This window comes from Miniopterus natalensis, chromosome 4, assembly GCF_054644295.1.
Source record: "Miniopterus natalensis isolate mMinNat1 chromosome 4, mMinNat1.hap1, whole genome shotgun sequence".
Lineage (NCBI taxonomy): Eukaryota > Metazoa > Chordata > Mammalia > Chiroptera > Miniopteridae > Miniopterus > Miniopterus natalensis.
Window position 1 is genome coordinate 20885622 of NC_142084.1, and position 12364 is coordinate 20897985.

Consider the following 12364-nt stretch of genomic DNA (forward strand, 5'->3'; position numbering starts at 1 on the left):
AGAGAGGAAAGGAGAGGGGGGGAGAGAGATAGAAACATCAATGATGAGTCATTGATCAGCTGCAGCCCACAACCCGGGCATGTGCCCTGACCAGAAATCGAACCCTGATCGCCTGGATCCTAGGTCGATGCTCAACCGCTGAGCCACGCCTGGCCGGGCAAGTTTTTCCAAATATTAAAAATGATTAGGTCCGGCCACCGTAGCTCAGGGGTTGAGCATAGACCTAGGATCCAGGAGATCGAGGTTCAATTCCTGGTCAGGGCACATGCCCGGGTTGTGGGTTCGATCCCCAGTGGGGGGCGTGCAGGAGGCAGCTGATCAATGACTCTCATCATTGATGTTTCTATCTCTCTCTCTCCCTCTCCCTTCCTTTCTCTGAAGTCAATAAAGACATATTTTATAAAAAAAAAAGTTAGGATTTTTTTAAAATTCTGAAACTTTTACAATAATGCTAACAATGTCCAAGAGAGAAACTCTGAGTTATAGTTCTCCGAAGGGGTTCAAACTTCTTCATTTCACAGTTTTTCTCTCCACAATGGAACAAGGTTAATTTTTGTTAACTTTTTATTCATTTTAGAGAGAAACATCAATTTGTATTGTTCCACTTATTGATGCATTTATTGGTTGATTCTTGTATGTGCGTTGACTGGGGACTGAACCCGCAACCTTGGTGTATCGGGACGACACTCTAACCAGCTGAGCTACCCGGCCAGGGGAAGTTAAATTTTTTTTTTAAAGGCTTGAGCTTCAAAATCATGAACTCCTATAAGCTGATGCCATATTTGGAAGAGAACAAGATCAGGAAAAATAATCAAGAGTAAATTCCTCACCAGTTATGTGATTTGACAGTATGTACTTAACATATACATATATACCATCTAAACCATAAGCCATTAAAAAGATGAGGCCATTAATATTGTGGGAATTCTGCAAATAATACATTTGTTTACATGTTTTCTTGACATTTCTACTTGGATTCCTGCCTGAGGAAAATTATAAGTTGATACTGAACTTATAATCTCATATCAAATATCTGCAATTGGTAACATGTCAGGGAATCTTTACCTAGTGAGGGAAATGTAGCCACCATTAGCCGCAGAGAGCTGGCCTAAGAGAAAAACATATGTTTTATTAAGCAGTGTGTAAAGAGATGTTGTTATACTCCAAGTTCAAGGCCCCACTCAACTGAGATTTTATTAAGGCGTTCTGATGGTTACAACATCTAAGTAGAATAAAAAGTTAAGACAGCCTCTCTACCCCTCCAGATTTATTCATTTATTCTTTTTCTTTCTCTTTATATTTACACACACATCTTTTTTAAACATTAATTTCAGTTTTTCATGCCAGAAGGAGAAGGTATAAGAAAATATACTCCAACTCTTATTTAAAACTATGTACTAAAATGTGAAGAACTCATAGCTCCAGACTCAAATCTAAGAGGAAGAATATTCTCATGTACACATTGGGCTACCAACTCATAACTCCTGCCTGCTGAGAACTCAGCTTCCATCATCAGCTATAAAGCACAAAAGTGGAGCATTTTACTAAACATAAAGTACACCATTTTATCCTAGACTTCATTTCAACTACCATTTCTCCCCCAGTTCCTATCTTAAAAAAATATATAGCCTGGCTGGGTGCGGCTCAGTGGTTGAGCATCGATCTAGGATCCAGGAGATGGTGGCTCGATTCCCGGTCAGGGCACATGCCTGGGTCGCGGGCTCGATCCCCAGTCGGGGTGTGCAGGAGGCAGCCGATCAATGACTCTCTCATCACTGATGTTTCAACTCTCTCTCTCCCTCTCCCTTCCTCTCTCTGAAATCAATAAAGATATGTTTAAAAATATATATGTTATCTGTCACTAAAGAACTTTAGATGATGGTTTCATAAAACAATGCAAGGCAGCACAGGGAAAAGAGCTCACAACCAACCAAGTAACAAATTTGGGGCTTGGATTTCTAGCTTGTGATTCTTAAGATGCTAATTTATTACTTAGAAGAGGACCCCACTGCTGGCTTCATGGGATTTGTAAATCCCAGGTATTCAAGAGCTGATTCTGCGCAAAGAAACAAACACACACCTCATTCCATGCCTGCTTCAAAAGAAGGATCGCAGGTGCACTGTGACTACCAGCTGAAGACCAATGTACACCAACAAGGCTAATAAGACATGAAATACATCAAATAATAAAGTGTTTTAAAGGAGCTGGAGAGAACTCAGCATTATCATTTAATTCTATACTTCAATTTCCATTCTAAGTGTGTCAATGTGGTAAAACACCAACTGGCACATGAACCTATTATTTCCCACAGCCTGTCTCTCTTATGCCAAATACAAATGCCATCAAAGGCTAAGAGGCTTCTTCAGTAACATACTTTTGAATAGAATTGTATATTCTGAGTAGTAAATTGCCAGAATTTTAAAATAAATACAGAGCGCAATACTTTGCTCACATGACCACCAATGTAAACAAGTTCAGATAAACAGTGGAAAACATTTCAGCAAATTTTAGGAAAATGCAGACTGTAGCAACTTTATTTTATAAGGAATTTAGAAAACATGAGCAAATGTTGATATTGCATTAAAAAACAAATTAGTCTATACATCATTCAAATTTTAAAAATCAAAGAGTCGATGTGACACTAAAAAATGTAGTAAAAGAAATGTGTTTCATTTTAGAACAAAATACTATCAGTGGTTTATTACAACTAGATATACAAATGTAAAGATAGTAATGCTAAAATGATGTAAAACAGTGAATCTCAAAGTGATCCAGCAGGCTAAAGGAGCACCAATTGTCACCAATGTGGGACTGCCACATATTCTATCGAAGAAAACAAACTACCACTAAGTAATAAAAATACGCAAATAAATAAATTGTGGGGGGGAAAGGAACCCACAATGCCTGGAATTTTAGAGTAAATCGTTTATTTGGTTCTGCTGTTACATATGTTTTGTCTGTTTTCCTCCAACAGTGGATATGTGAGGCATCTAAGAATATTTCCCAGTTATATCGTAGTTTTTCAGTAACAATACTACATTGCAGAAACAACGATCAATACTCCCTGTCACTTTAACTACTTAATTACTATTAAAATGATTTTTTTTAACAGTTATAGTATGCTTTCATTCTTTTCTAAAAACTATAAGCAAGAATATTCAAAGGAACTGTTTCTTAATTTAAGAAATGTCTATTTAATTCCTGAAAAAAATTTTCAAGAAATGACAATAATATGAAGTTCTAACATGCCATGAGCATGAAAAAAAAAGGGCAATTCAATTATGACAATTTTAATTAAAATAGGAAATGTATCTGAGGGCTCAAAAATGTAAGTTATGATTCCTTGTGAACTAAATTTCACTGAGATGCTTATGGCTAAGTTTAAAACATGGATATCATTATGTTTCAAAATTTTAAAGAAAATTCACAACCTACACAATAATCCTGAAGAAAACCAGATTAAAATTAGTAGGGTATTTATATGTACAGATGTATACGCAAATACTTTCAGGGGGAAAAGGAATCATATTAATATTTACAGGCTACAAATCACTTCTTTAAAATGAAGATTAGAAAAGTTAGTAGCTAGGTGTAGAGCCAGAGGTTGTGAGGGGAACCTAAAAGTAGTAAATACTAAAATTCTTTGCAGTGTAAAGAAATGCAAACGACTCTTATACTACAAATCTTTAATTTTACAAAACCAAAAAGTAATCCAACTATTGCCCATTTATGATGATAAAAATTGAAACAAAAATTCTGAACCCATTTTGTAAAAATTCTATAACATTCTTAAATCCAGTTCATAGTTCCACTGAGTTAAGTTAAGTTTTAAGCTCAAGGGAGACACAAAAGTAGACAGAATTTTACCTTTTCCGAAGAGATGATCACAATTTCATTACAAGAGGATAAGGTGAATAGCCCCTGAGCAACTTGTGTACTTTATTAACTTCAATAGAAAGTCCAAATATTTCCTTTTTTTTTAAACTTCTGGAATACTATCCATGTATTTAAAATGTTGACATTTTTAAGCTTTACATTAAAGGACATCATACTCTGAAAACAGGCATAGGCCTGTCTTAACTATAGTTTGATAATTCTAGGGGTACTTACTGCAAGAAGATTTCTTTAGCAAATACTGGGTTCTTGTATTTAAAAAATCAGCAAGGCAGAATTTAAAAAATCTTAATTTACAATACATTGTAAACTGCACACAATTGCCACATGTATCACGACCAGCACAGGTAAAAAGTTCTTTCCAGATGTTTTATAAGACTTTGTATCTTCCTTTATTTGTTGGTTGGTATGAATTTTGCTATAAAAGAAAATAGGAGATACATGGTAAGAAAAAGCAAAAATACACAAAAACTAAAAGAAACGTATTAACGAAATTCCCTTCACAAAGTTATAAAACTATCATATTTAAAATAAAAAATGTTAATATTATATGGAGAAAGAAAGAACTACCCAATAACTCATCATTTCTCTGTGTTCTCTCATCTACTCCTTGATGGCCATTTTGAACCAACTTAATGGTAGTGACATCAAGGTTTTTCCTATCCCTCCCTGGGGAAAGTCTTAAGTACTTGATTCAAAGGATGTTATTTTTCTTCCCTCCTGTTTTGTGTACCTTGCATCCGTTAAACCTTTTATCTTCCCCCAAAAGGATGTTCTGGAAGTGGAATTTTAGAAAAGCCCTCACCCAGCCAGCATGGCTCAGCGGTTGGGCATCAACCTAGGATCCAGGTGATCGCGGTTCGATTCCCGGTCAGGGGATCCCCAGTGGGGGGCATGCAGGAGGCAGCTGATCAATGACTCTCTCATCATTAATGTTTCTCTCTCTCTCCTTCTCCCTCTCCCTTACTCTCTGAAATCAATAAGATTTTTTTTAAAAAAAAAAGCCCTCAAAAACACATTCTTAGAGAAAAGATGAAGTTTCCTTTCACAGGGCCCTCATCCCAACATACAAATTGTAGGAAGAGTTAACAAGCTTCAACTAATAGTAAAGACATGGGATAATATGTGCCTCCTTTGGAATGGTGGTCTATAAAAGGCGCTATTCCAAAACTAAATTAAGTCCTTACCTGAGTTTAAAAACACTGGCAACACCTATGCTGGCAAAAATGCAGAGAAACTAGAATTTTCATACAATACTGGAGGGGGCGTAAACTGGTATAACCACTTTGGGGAAGTATTCAGTAATACCAATTTAAAGCTAAACTACACACATACCCTATAATTAGCACTTCTACTTCAAGGTTTATACCCAAGGAAAAAAGCACACTAATATGTATCAAAGACATGGAATAAAATGTTTATAGAAGCATTATTCATAAAAACCAAAAATTAAAATAACCCCAAGATCCACTGTATATAAACTGGTATAGTCACACAATACTATATAGCCATGAAAAAGAATTACTACTGCTTCATGCAATGAGGACTGATTTCCTCAAAGTAATGTGGAGTGAAAGAAATGAGATACAAAAAGAGTACAGAGCATTTGATTCCACTTTACATGGATTTAAAAAATAGGCGAAACTAAACATCTATGATGTGAAAAGTCAGAATATTGTTACATTTGGGGGAGACGAATCATGACAAGGGGCATGAGAGAGAGTCTGGGAAGCTGGTAAATGTTATGTATTTCTTGCTCTGGATAGTGATCACATCAGTGTGCTTATTACCTTGTCAAAATTCATCGAGCTACATGTTTGTGATTTGTGTATTTTTTGTATTTATATTATAGTCTAATAAAACATTTATTAAAACAAGTCAGTCAGTCCTTGAGGTTTTCACTCACCAGCCGAATCAGTTCTTCTTTTATGAGCCTGGTGATTTCTGCCTTTGCTTTCTGCACGGCCAGTTCATTGGCACCTGGTGAGCAAGTGGAAAACATTATTTGTATTACTAGAATTACACTGTCGTGGAGAGCCACCAGGGATACTGTAGGTGACTTTCAGGAACATTGTGCTACCTGCCAAGATAGCCTTTCAATACCTGGTGAAACATCATCCACATTATGTAATGGCTGTCTATTGTTCTCAACACTTAGAGAGTTTCAACGTAAGCAATGAGGTCACATTACGTGAAGTGTCAAGAGTTCTTGGTATGTTGATTAAAGAGAGCAAAGAAAAGATGATTAGCAGTTTATCCAAAAGAGAATAAGAAAAAATTAAAGGGAAATAGAACTTCCTTGGTTCAGTTATTCAACAAATATTTATTGGACATTTATTATGTTCTTTCAAGTCAACAAATGTTCAGAAAGGTATCATCTGAGCAAAGTCTTAAAGATGAATGGAGGCTTGACCAAGTTGAAGGAGAAGAGATGACGTGGAGAGTATTTTGCAAAGGAAATCACATTTACAATGGTACAGATTAATAAAGGCATGCTGCCCTGGCCCGTGTGGCTCAGCTGGTTGAAGGTTGTACTGTGTACCAAAAGGTTGCCAATTCAATTTCCGGTCAGGGCACATGCCCAGGTTGTGGGTTTGGTCCCAGGTCAGGCTGTGTACAGAAGGCAACGGATCGGTGTTTCTCTTTCACATTGATTTTTCTCTCTTTCCCTTCCTCTCCTTTCCCCTCTCTTTAAAATCAATAAAAACATATTAAAAAAGAAAAGAAAGGCAGGCTTAAATACTGAAGAGTAAAAGAAGTATATCGTGGTTGGAAAAAAGAGTAGGAAAGAACATAACAAGGTAGCCAAGTGGCTGGGGCAGGGTGGAGACATTCATTCACACAGTTATTAATTCAAGAAACATTAAGTACCTATCACGTATGATATACTGTGAGAGACTCATTATACGAGGAACTCCATGCTCTTTATAATCCTATAGGCCACTAGAAAAACAAACTTGTAAAGCTATTACAACAGGGTAAGTAGCTAGGAAGTAGTCTACCAGAATAACTATTAACTATCACTTCTACGTCCTGGCTGGTATGGCTTAGTTGGCTGGAGCATGGTCCCATACACCAAAAGGTGGCAGATTCTATTCCTGGTCAGGGCACATACCCGAGTTGCAGGTTCGATCCCCCACTGGGGCTTATGCAGGAGGCAAGTGATTGATGTTTCTCTCTCACATTGATCTCTCTCTCTCTCAAAAAAAAAGAATATATCACTTCTTCTAAGCAGCTTTCCCTGACTTCCAGGCAGTTAAGTGTTTTTTCTTCAGTGCTCTCACAGGATTGTATTCATACCACCATGAAAGCACATTCTTTAGGTAGACATGTTTTAGGTAAAAAGCACATTTTTAGGACAAAATGTTTTTTCTGACTATGTGAATAGTAAAAAAGAGGTATACAGCCTAGGTGGTGTGGCTCAGTGGTTGAGCATCAACCCATGAACCTGGATGTCAAGGATCAATTCTCAGCCAGGGCACATGTCCAGGTTGTGGGCTCAGTACCCAAAAGGGGGCGTGCAGGAGGCAGCCAATTGATGAATTCTATCTCATTATTGATGTTTCTATCTCTCTCCCCCTTTCCCTTCCTCTCTCTGAAAATCAAAAAAAATATTAAACAGAAACCAAAGGTACAAAGTAAGATGCTAAAAAGAGTTGAGCAGCAAGTAAAATAAGAAGTAATAAAGAAGATACTGGCCCAGCCAGGCATGGCTCAGCAGTTGAGAGTCAACCTAGGATCCAGGCAATCAGGGTTCGATTCCCTGTCAGGGCACATGCCCGGGTTGCAGGCTGCAGCCGATCAGTGGCTCTCTCATCATTGATGTTTCTATCTCTCTCTCTCCCTCTCCCTTCCTCTCTCTGAAATCAATAAAGATATATTAAAAAAAAAAAAAAAAAAAAAGATACTGAATCCAAGAACAGGTGTTATCAGCAGTGATGGTGGGTGAAATTCAATTCTGAGATTACTGTAGTTGAGGTGCTCAAGAAGCATCAGTTAGAAATGTCAGTAATGCCAATGGAAATACGAACCAGAGGGTCAGGAGAAAGGAAGATTAGAGAGTCATCAAGGGGATATGTGGAGAGATCAGAAGTCAGGGGACAGTAAGAGGAAAACAGCTGCACCAAAGAAGTAGACCAGAGATTAAGTTCTAGGAGTGACATGTCCAAGAATAACAGGAAGACTGGGGTTGCAATGTAGAGAACTACATTTTTATCATTCTATGTAAGAAAACCAAATGAGGAAAATAATTCACAAGATATGGGAAAATTTCCCCCTTATTACATGTGAATAAGCTTTTTGACCCCAAAGAGAAGAAAGGAAGAGTGAAGGGGAGAATGGGGAAGAAGAGGAGGCAGAGGGGGAGGAAAAAGAAGAGGCAGAGGGAGAAGAAACAGCTTAACAGGAAGGAAAGGGCCATGAGTATGGCTGTGAACTCACAGCAACATATCTAAGTCCTAGAGCTCCACCAGCTACCGACCATGAGATTTTAAAACTGTGGATGCTGGAAGGGAAGAGAGAAAGATGAGAATGAACAAGGGTAGAATCAAGACCCAAGCCAAACTGAAAATTACAACCAAACTGAAATTCAGGAGGAAAATATGCTATATGGCAGGAGTTGGCATGAAGCTTGTTGATATTCTGTGCTATTTTTAAAAGGAAAACGACTCTCACCTAAACCCAAATGGAAGAGTAACTTTCCTATTTTAGTTAAAGCCTGACCATTTGGACCAGTTTAAATTTCTGACTTACATAGCTTCTTTAGGTAATAGGTTACATATGTTTATAAGCTGCCATGAAAAAGAGGCATTTCCTTTCATTGGTCCTAAAACAACTCTGGCTGCTTTTAAGGGATTCTCTACTAGTAAAAAGAGGGTTGCAAAACAGGCTATAAATTATACAGGGTGGCTAGGCATGTAAGTCCTTCCTGTTCTCCTTCCCGCTGCCTGGTGGGAGGCCTGGAGCTGCTGAGCCTTCAGAGCCTCCAAGGAGCCAGGCAGTGGGGTCCCTCCAATTACAGAACTAGAAACAGATGACACTAGGCTCCTTCCAACACCTGTTTTCATCCTATTAGTGTTCAGTTGATTTGGTTGGAGTTTAAAAACTAAAAGACCCTTTAAAATCTAATCATCTATAAAAATTTTAAAAATTTATACATTTTAATTACCAATTTCCAGCTTTTATTCAGCATCTATGTCTCTAGAATTTTCAAGATTCATTTTTGGAAAGGTTACCTTTTCACTGGGGGTTGTGGTGCTTAGATTATATTACACATTATTTCCTGAGCACAAGTTGACAGTGAAGAGAAGTGACCAGAACCAATGCAGGTGGATGGAAAAGTCAGCAAAAGCTGTGGGTTTTTCAGTTCACTTGGTAATATAGAAGGTGTGTTCTGATAAAGTTATACTTAAACTGAACTTTGATACATTCATTGTACTATATAAAACAAGCATAACTACTTTTAAATTAATAAATTACACAGAGGATCCTTTTTCAGAGCAGTCATGTCTCTGATTTACCTCTTTATAAGGCAGGTATTTACAATATTAGTTTTGCTTAAATAATACTCATGATATTCAAGCTGAGGCTAAAGGCTAACTCCATGTATACCAAAGGTTTTATCATCAGATTCCAATGGGTAACATTGTGTCTCCATCCTGCATGGTGGCCTAATGAACAAAGCAGTAAGGGTGACCTGTCCAGTTCAAAATGCAGAAAAATATTAGTGTAATTTTCTCCTTGAAGATCTGGGTGCCAGCAACCCCCATATTACTACACAATAAAAAAACAGTGTCACGTGATTTAGAAACACACTGAGTCACTGGCAGACCAAGTCTTTCAGGATACATAAAAGGGTGTCATTTAAAAATGTGACTTGAGAGTCACAATCGCAAACAAAAAAATGAAATATGCCTAGTTCTCAACCCACTTCCTTTGTATACCATTAAGAACATGTATGAATCTTATCATACAGTAATGGTAAAATGGCAATAACATGGAAAATATAAAGGCTGCATTTGAGTTTTGCCTTTGCCACAATTCATCACTATTAATTTTAATAAGTCCAATAATAAGAGTGACATTGTTGAAAATGGCAGAGCAGGGAACTCCAAAAGCCTGTTCCTCCACAAAAGCAGCAAATAAACTTGCAGAAACTATTAAAGTAAACTTTATCAGAACTCTGGAAACTAATCAAAAGTTTACAGCAACCAGGCAAGGACTTATTAAAAAACAAAGCAAAACAAAACAAACAGCTGAATCTTGGTAACAGAACTTTTCAGTGTTTAACTTACTCTGACCCCGTCAGACCATTTTTGGTCAGGAAACAGTTTCTATTTAGAGGTAAATGGGATGCACACTGCACATGTATTTCTCTTGTTGTAGTCTTTATACTAAGCAGCCACATAAAATCAACGTGAGGTCACCAATTAAAAGCAAAGTGACTAGGCACAGTACTAATTTACTTTCTGTGAAATTCTCTTTATTTTGGCCAGGAAAGAATCAAACCCTAAAAATAATTCCTAACATATAATTAAGTCATTTTAGTTAATATTTATTTCACTAAAATCTTTTTAACAATAAACTTTCAATGGATCTAAACAACCTTCCACTGATCTTCCTAACCACAACCTTTAGAGCTGAGCTATCCAATAAAGAAGCCACCAGCCATGTGGCTACTTAAACTTAATAAAAATTAAATATCATTTATGTCTTGGCCAGTGTGGCTCAGTTGGATAAGCATCACCCCATGCACCAAAAGTTCACCAGTTCGATTCCCTGTCAGTGCACATGCCCAGGTTGCAGGTTCAACCCCCAGTCAGAGTGTGGGCAGGAGGCAGCTAATCAATGTTTCTCTCTCAAATCAGTATTTCTCTCTCTCCCTCTCCCTCACCCTTCCTCTCTCTCTAAAAGTCAATAAAAACATTTTTTTAAAAAAAATTAAACATTTAAAATTTCTCAGTCATAATGGCCATATTTCAACCGCTCCATAGCTATCACAGTGAATTCTATTGGACAGTGCTGCTTTAGAGAGATCAAATGAACATGCCTGTCAAATATTTTGTGTCCTGAAGAAAAGTACCAATAGAGCTTAATCAGATGCATTATTCAGAAAACTTATCAAGTGTCTACCCATGTGCCAGGCACTGGGAATACAGAAGATAACAGTCACTACAGTCAAAGTCAATGCATTCTAAGAGACACACAAGTAAAAATATACTATAAATTCCATGTGATGAGTAGTATGAAGAAAAACAAAGTAGGTAAAGAGCTATAGCGGAGTGTAAAGTGGGATTAGGAAAGGCCTCCTTGTTAGAAATGATATGTGTGAATCAAAGAGACTGGTGTCTGAGTTTATACAAGATGTGGAAGCAGCTCCTTTGCAGCCATTTAAGCCCTTTAAGCACTAGGTATGCAGACTCTGGGCTTACACAACACGTGAAGTAAACTTCCCCACAGCTCCAAAAATAGTATTCAACAAATATTTAGTTCATTAGAAATGAAATGGACCTGGCTGCTCCACTATAAAAGTCTGTGACAAAGACATTCAGACTAAATAAAAATAAAGGGAGGCAGATTGTCCTACCATGCAGCAGAATAACACATTAGGAAAATAAATCAAAATGAAAACTATCTTGAATTCACACATTAATGCATGAAATAATGTTAAAAAGCAAACCAGATCACTCTCAGTTAATGCATTACTTACATCCTTTGAGTTATGGTATTAATTGTCCTTTTGTTATTTTTTTAAAGGTCTGCATGAACTTTTACGGGCATAATTTCAGAGGCAGTATTTGCTTAAACATTCATTAAATAGACTATTAATATAGTTGATTTACTTTCTAACCTAAACTTGGACCAGAATGTTCTATGCAACAGAAGTATAAATAGATTAATCCTTAAAAGAAAAGTCCTTTTCTTTCAAAGTGATTTTCAAATTTGACTGAATTGTCAAAACTGAGAGTCTCAAACACAGAGCATTCACCTTTGTATGTATACTGAACTTCTAAATAAAGACCTCAAAGAACATACAAACCATTTTTTATAGGTATTCCCTATTTTCTAGAACTGACTTCACATTCTATTACATCTACATCAACCTTGAAACAGAACCAACAGTACATACTTTCAATTGCCAAGTAAATTTTCCGCTCTCCTTCCTTGGGTTCCTTGCCAGGTGGGAAGTATGTTCCTCTGATTGTAATTGCAGCTTCAGAATACTCACTGATTCTCTGCAGAGCTTCCTTAGATGTAACTTTCCACCTAGCAGTCTATAAAAGAAAGGGTGAGGGGAAATCACTTCATAACAGGATTTAAAAGCTGAGTGCATTTGACAAAGAACAGGTTGTCTAAATCATATTATGGTCAATTTTAAGATTAAAATTAACACCTTCATTATAAATTCATTTAAATCCCAACATACCTAGAACATATTCATTAAAATGAAATTTCTATTGTTGTCTCCCC

At 37.0% G+C, this 12364-nt stretch overlaps 1 protein-coding gene across 2 annotated transcripts in view; it reads right to left on the reverse strand.

Moving 5' to 3' along the window:
* Window positions 1–2911: 2911 nt before the first annotated feature.
* Window positions 2912–12364, reverse strand: part of DDX46 (DEAD-box helicase 46) — a 48593-nt gene continuing 39140 nt past the window's right edge. For both annotated transcript variants that reach the window (XM_016197541.2, XM_016197540.2), the window contains exons 21-23: window positions 12024–12168; window positions 5802–5875; window positions 2912–4313 (exon numbers count right to left, since the gene is read on the reverse strand). In XM_016197541.2, coding sequence (XP_016053027.1) covers window positions 4266–4313; window positions 5802–5875; window positions 12024–12168 — 267 coding nt within the window. In that variant the 3' untranslated portion in view covers window positions 2912–4265. The remainder of the gene's footprint in view (window positions 4314–5801; window positions 5876–12023; window positions 12169–12364) is intronic.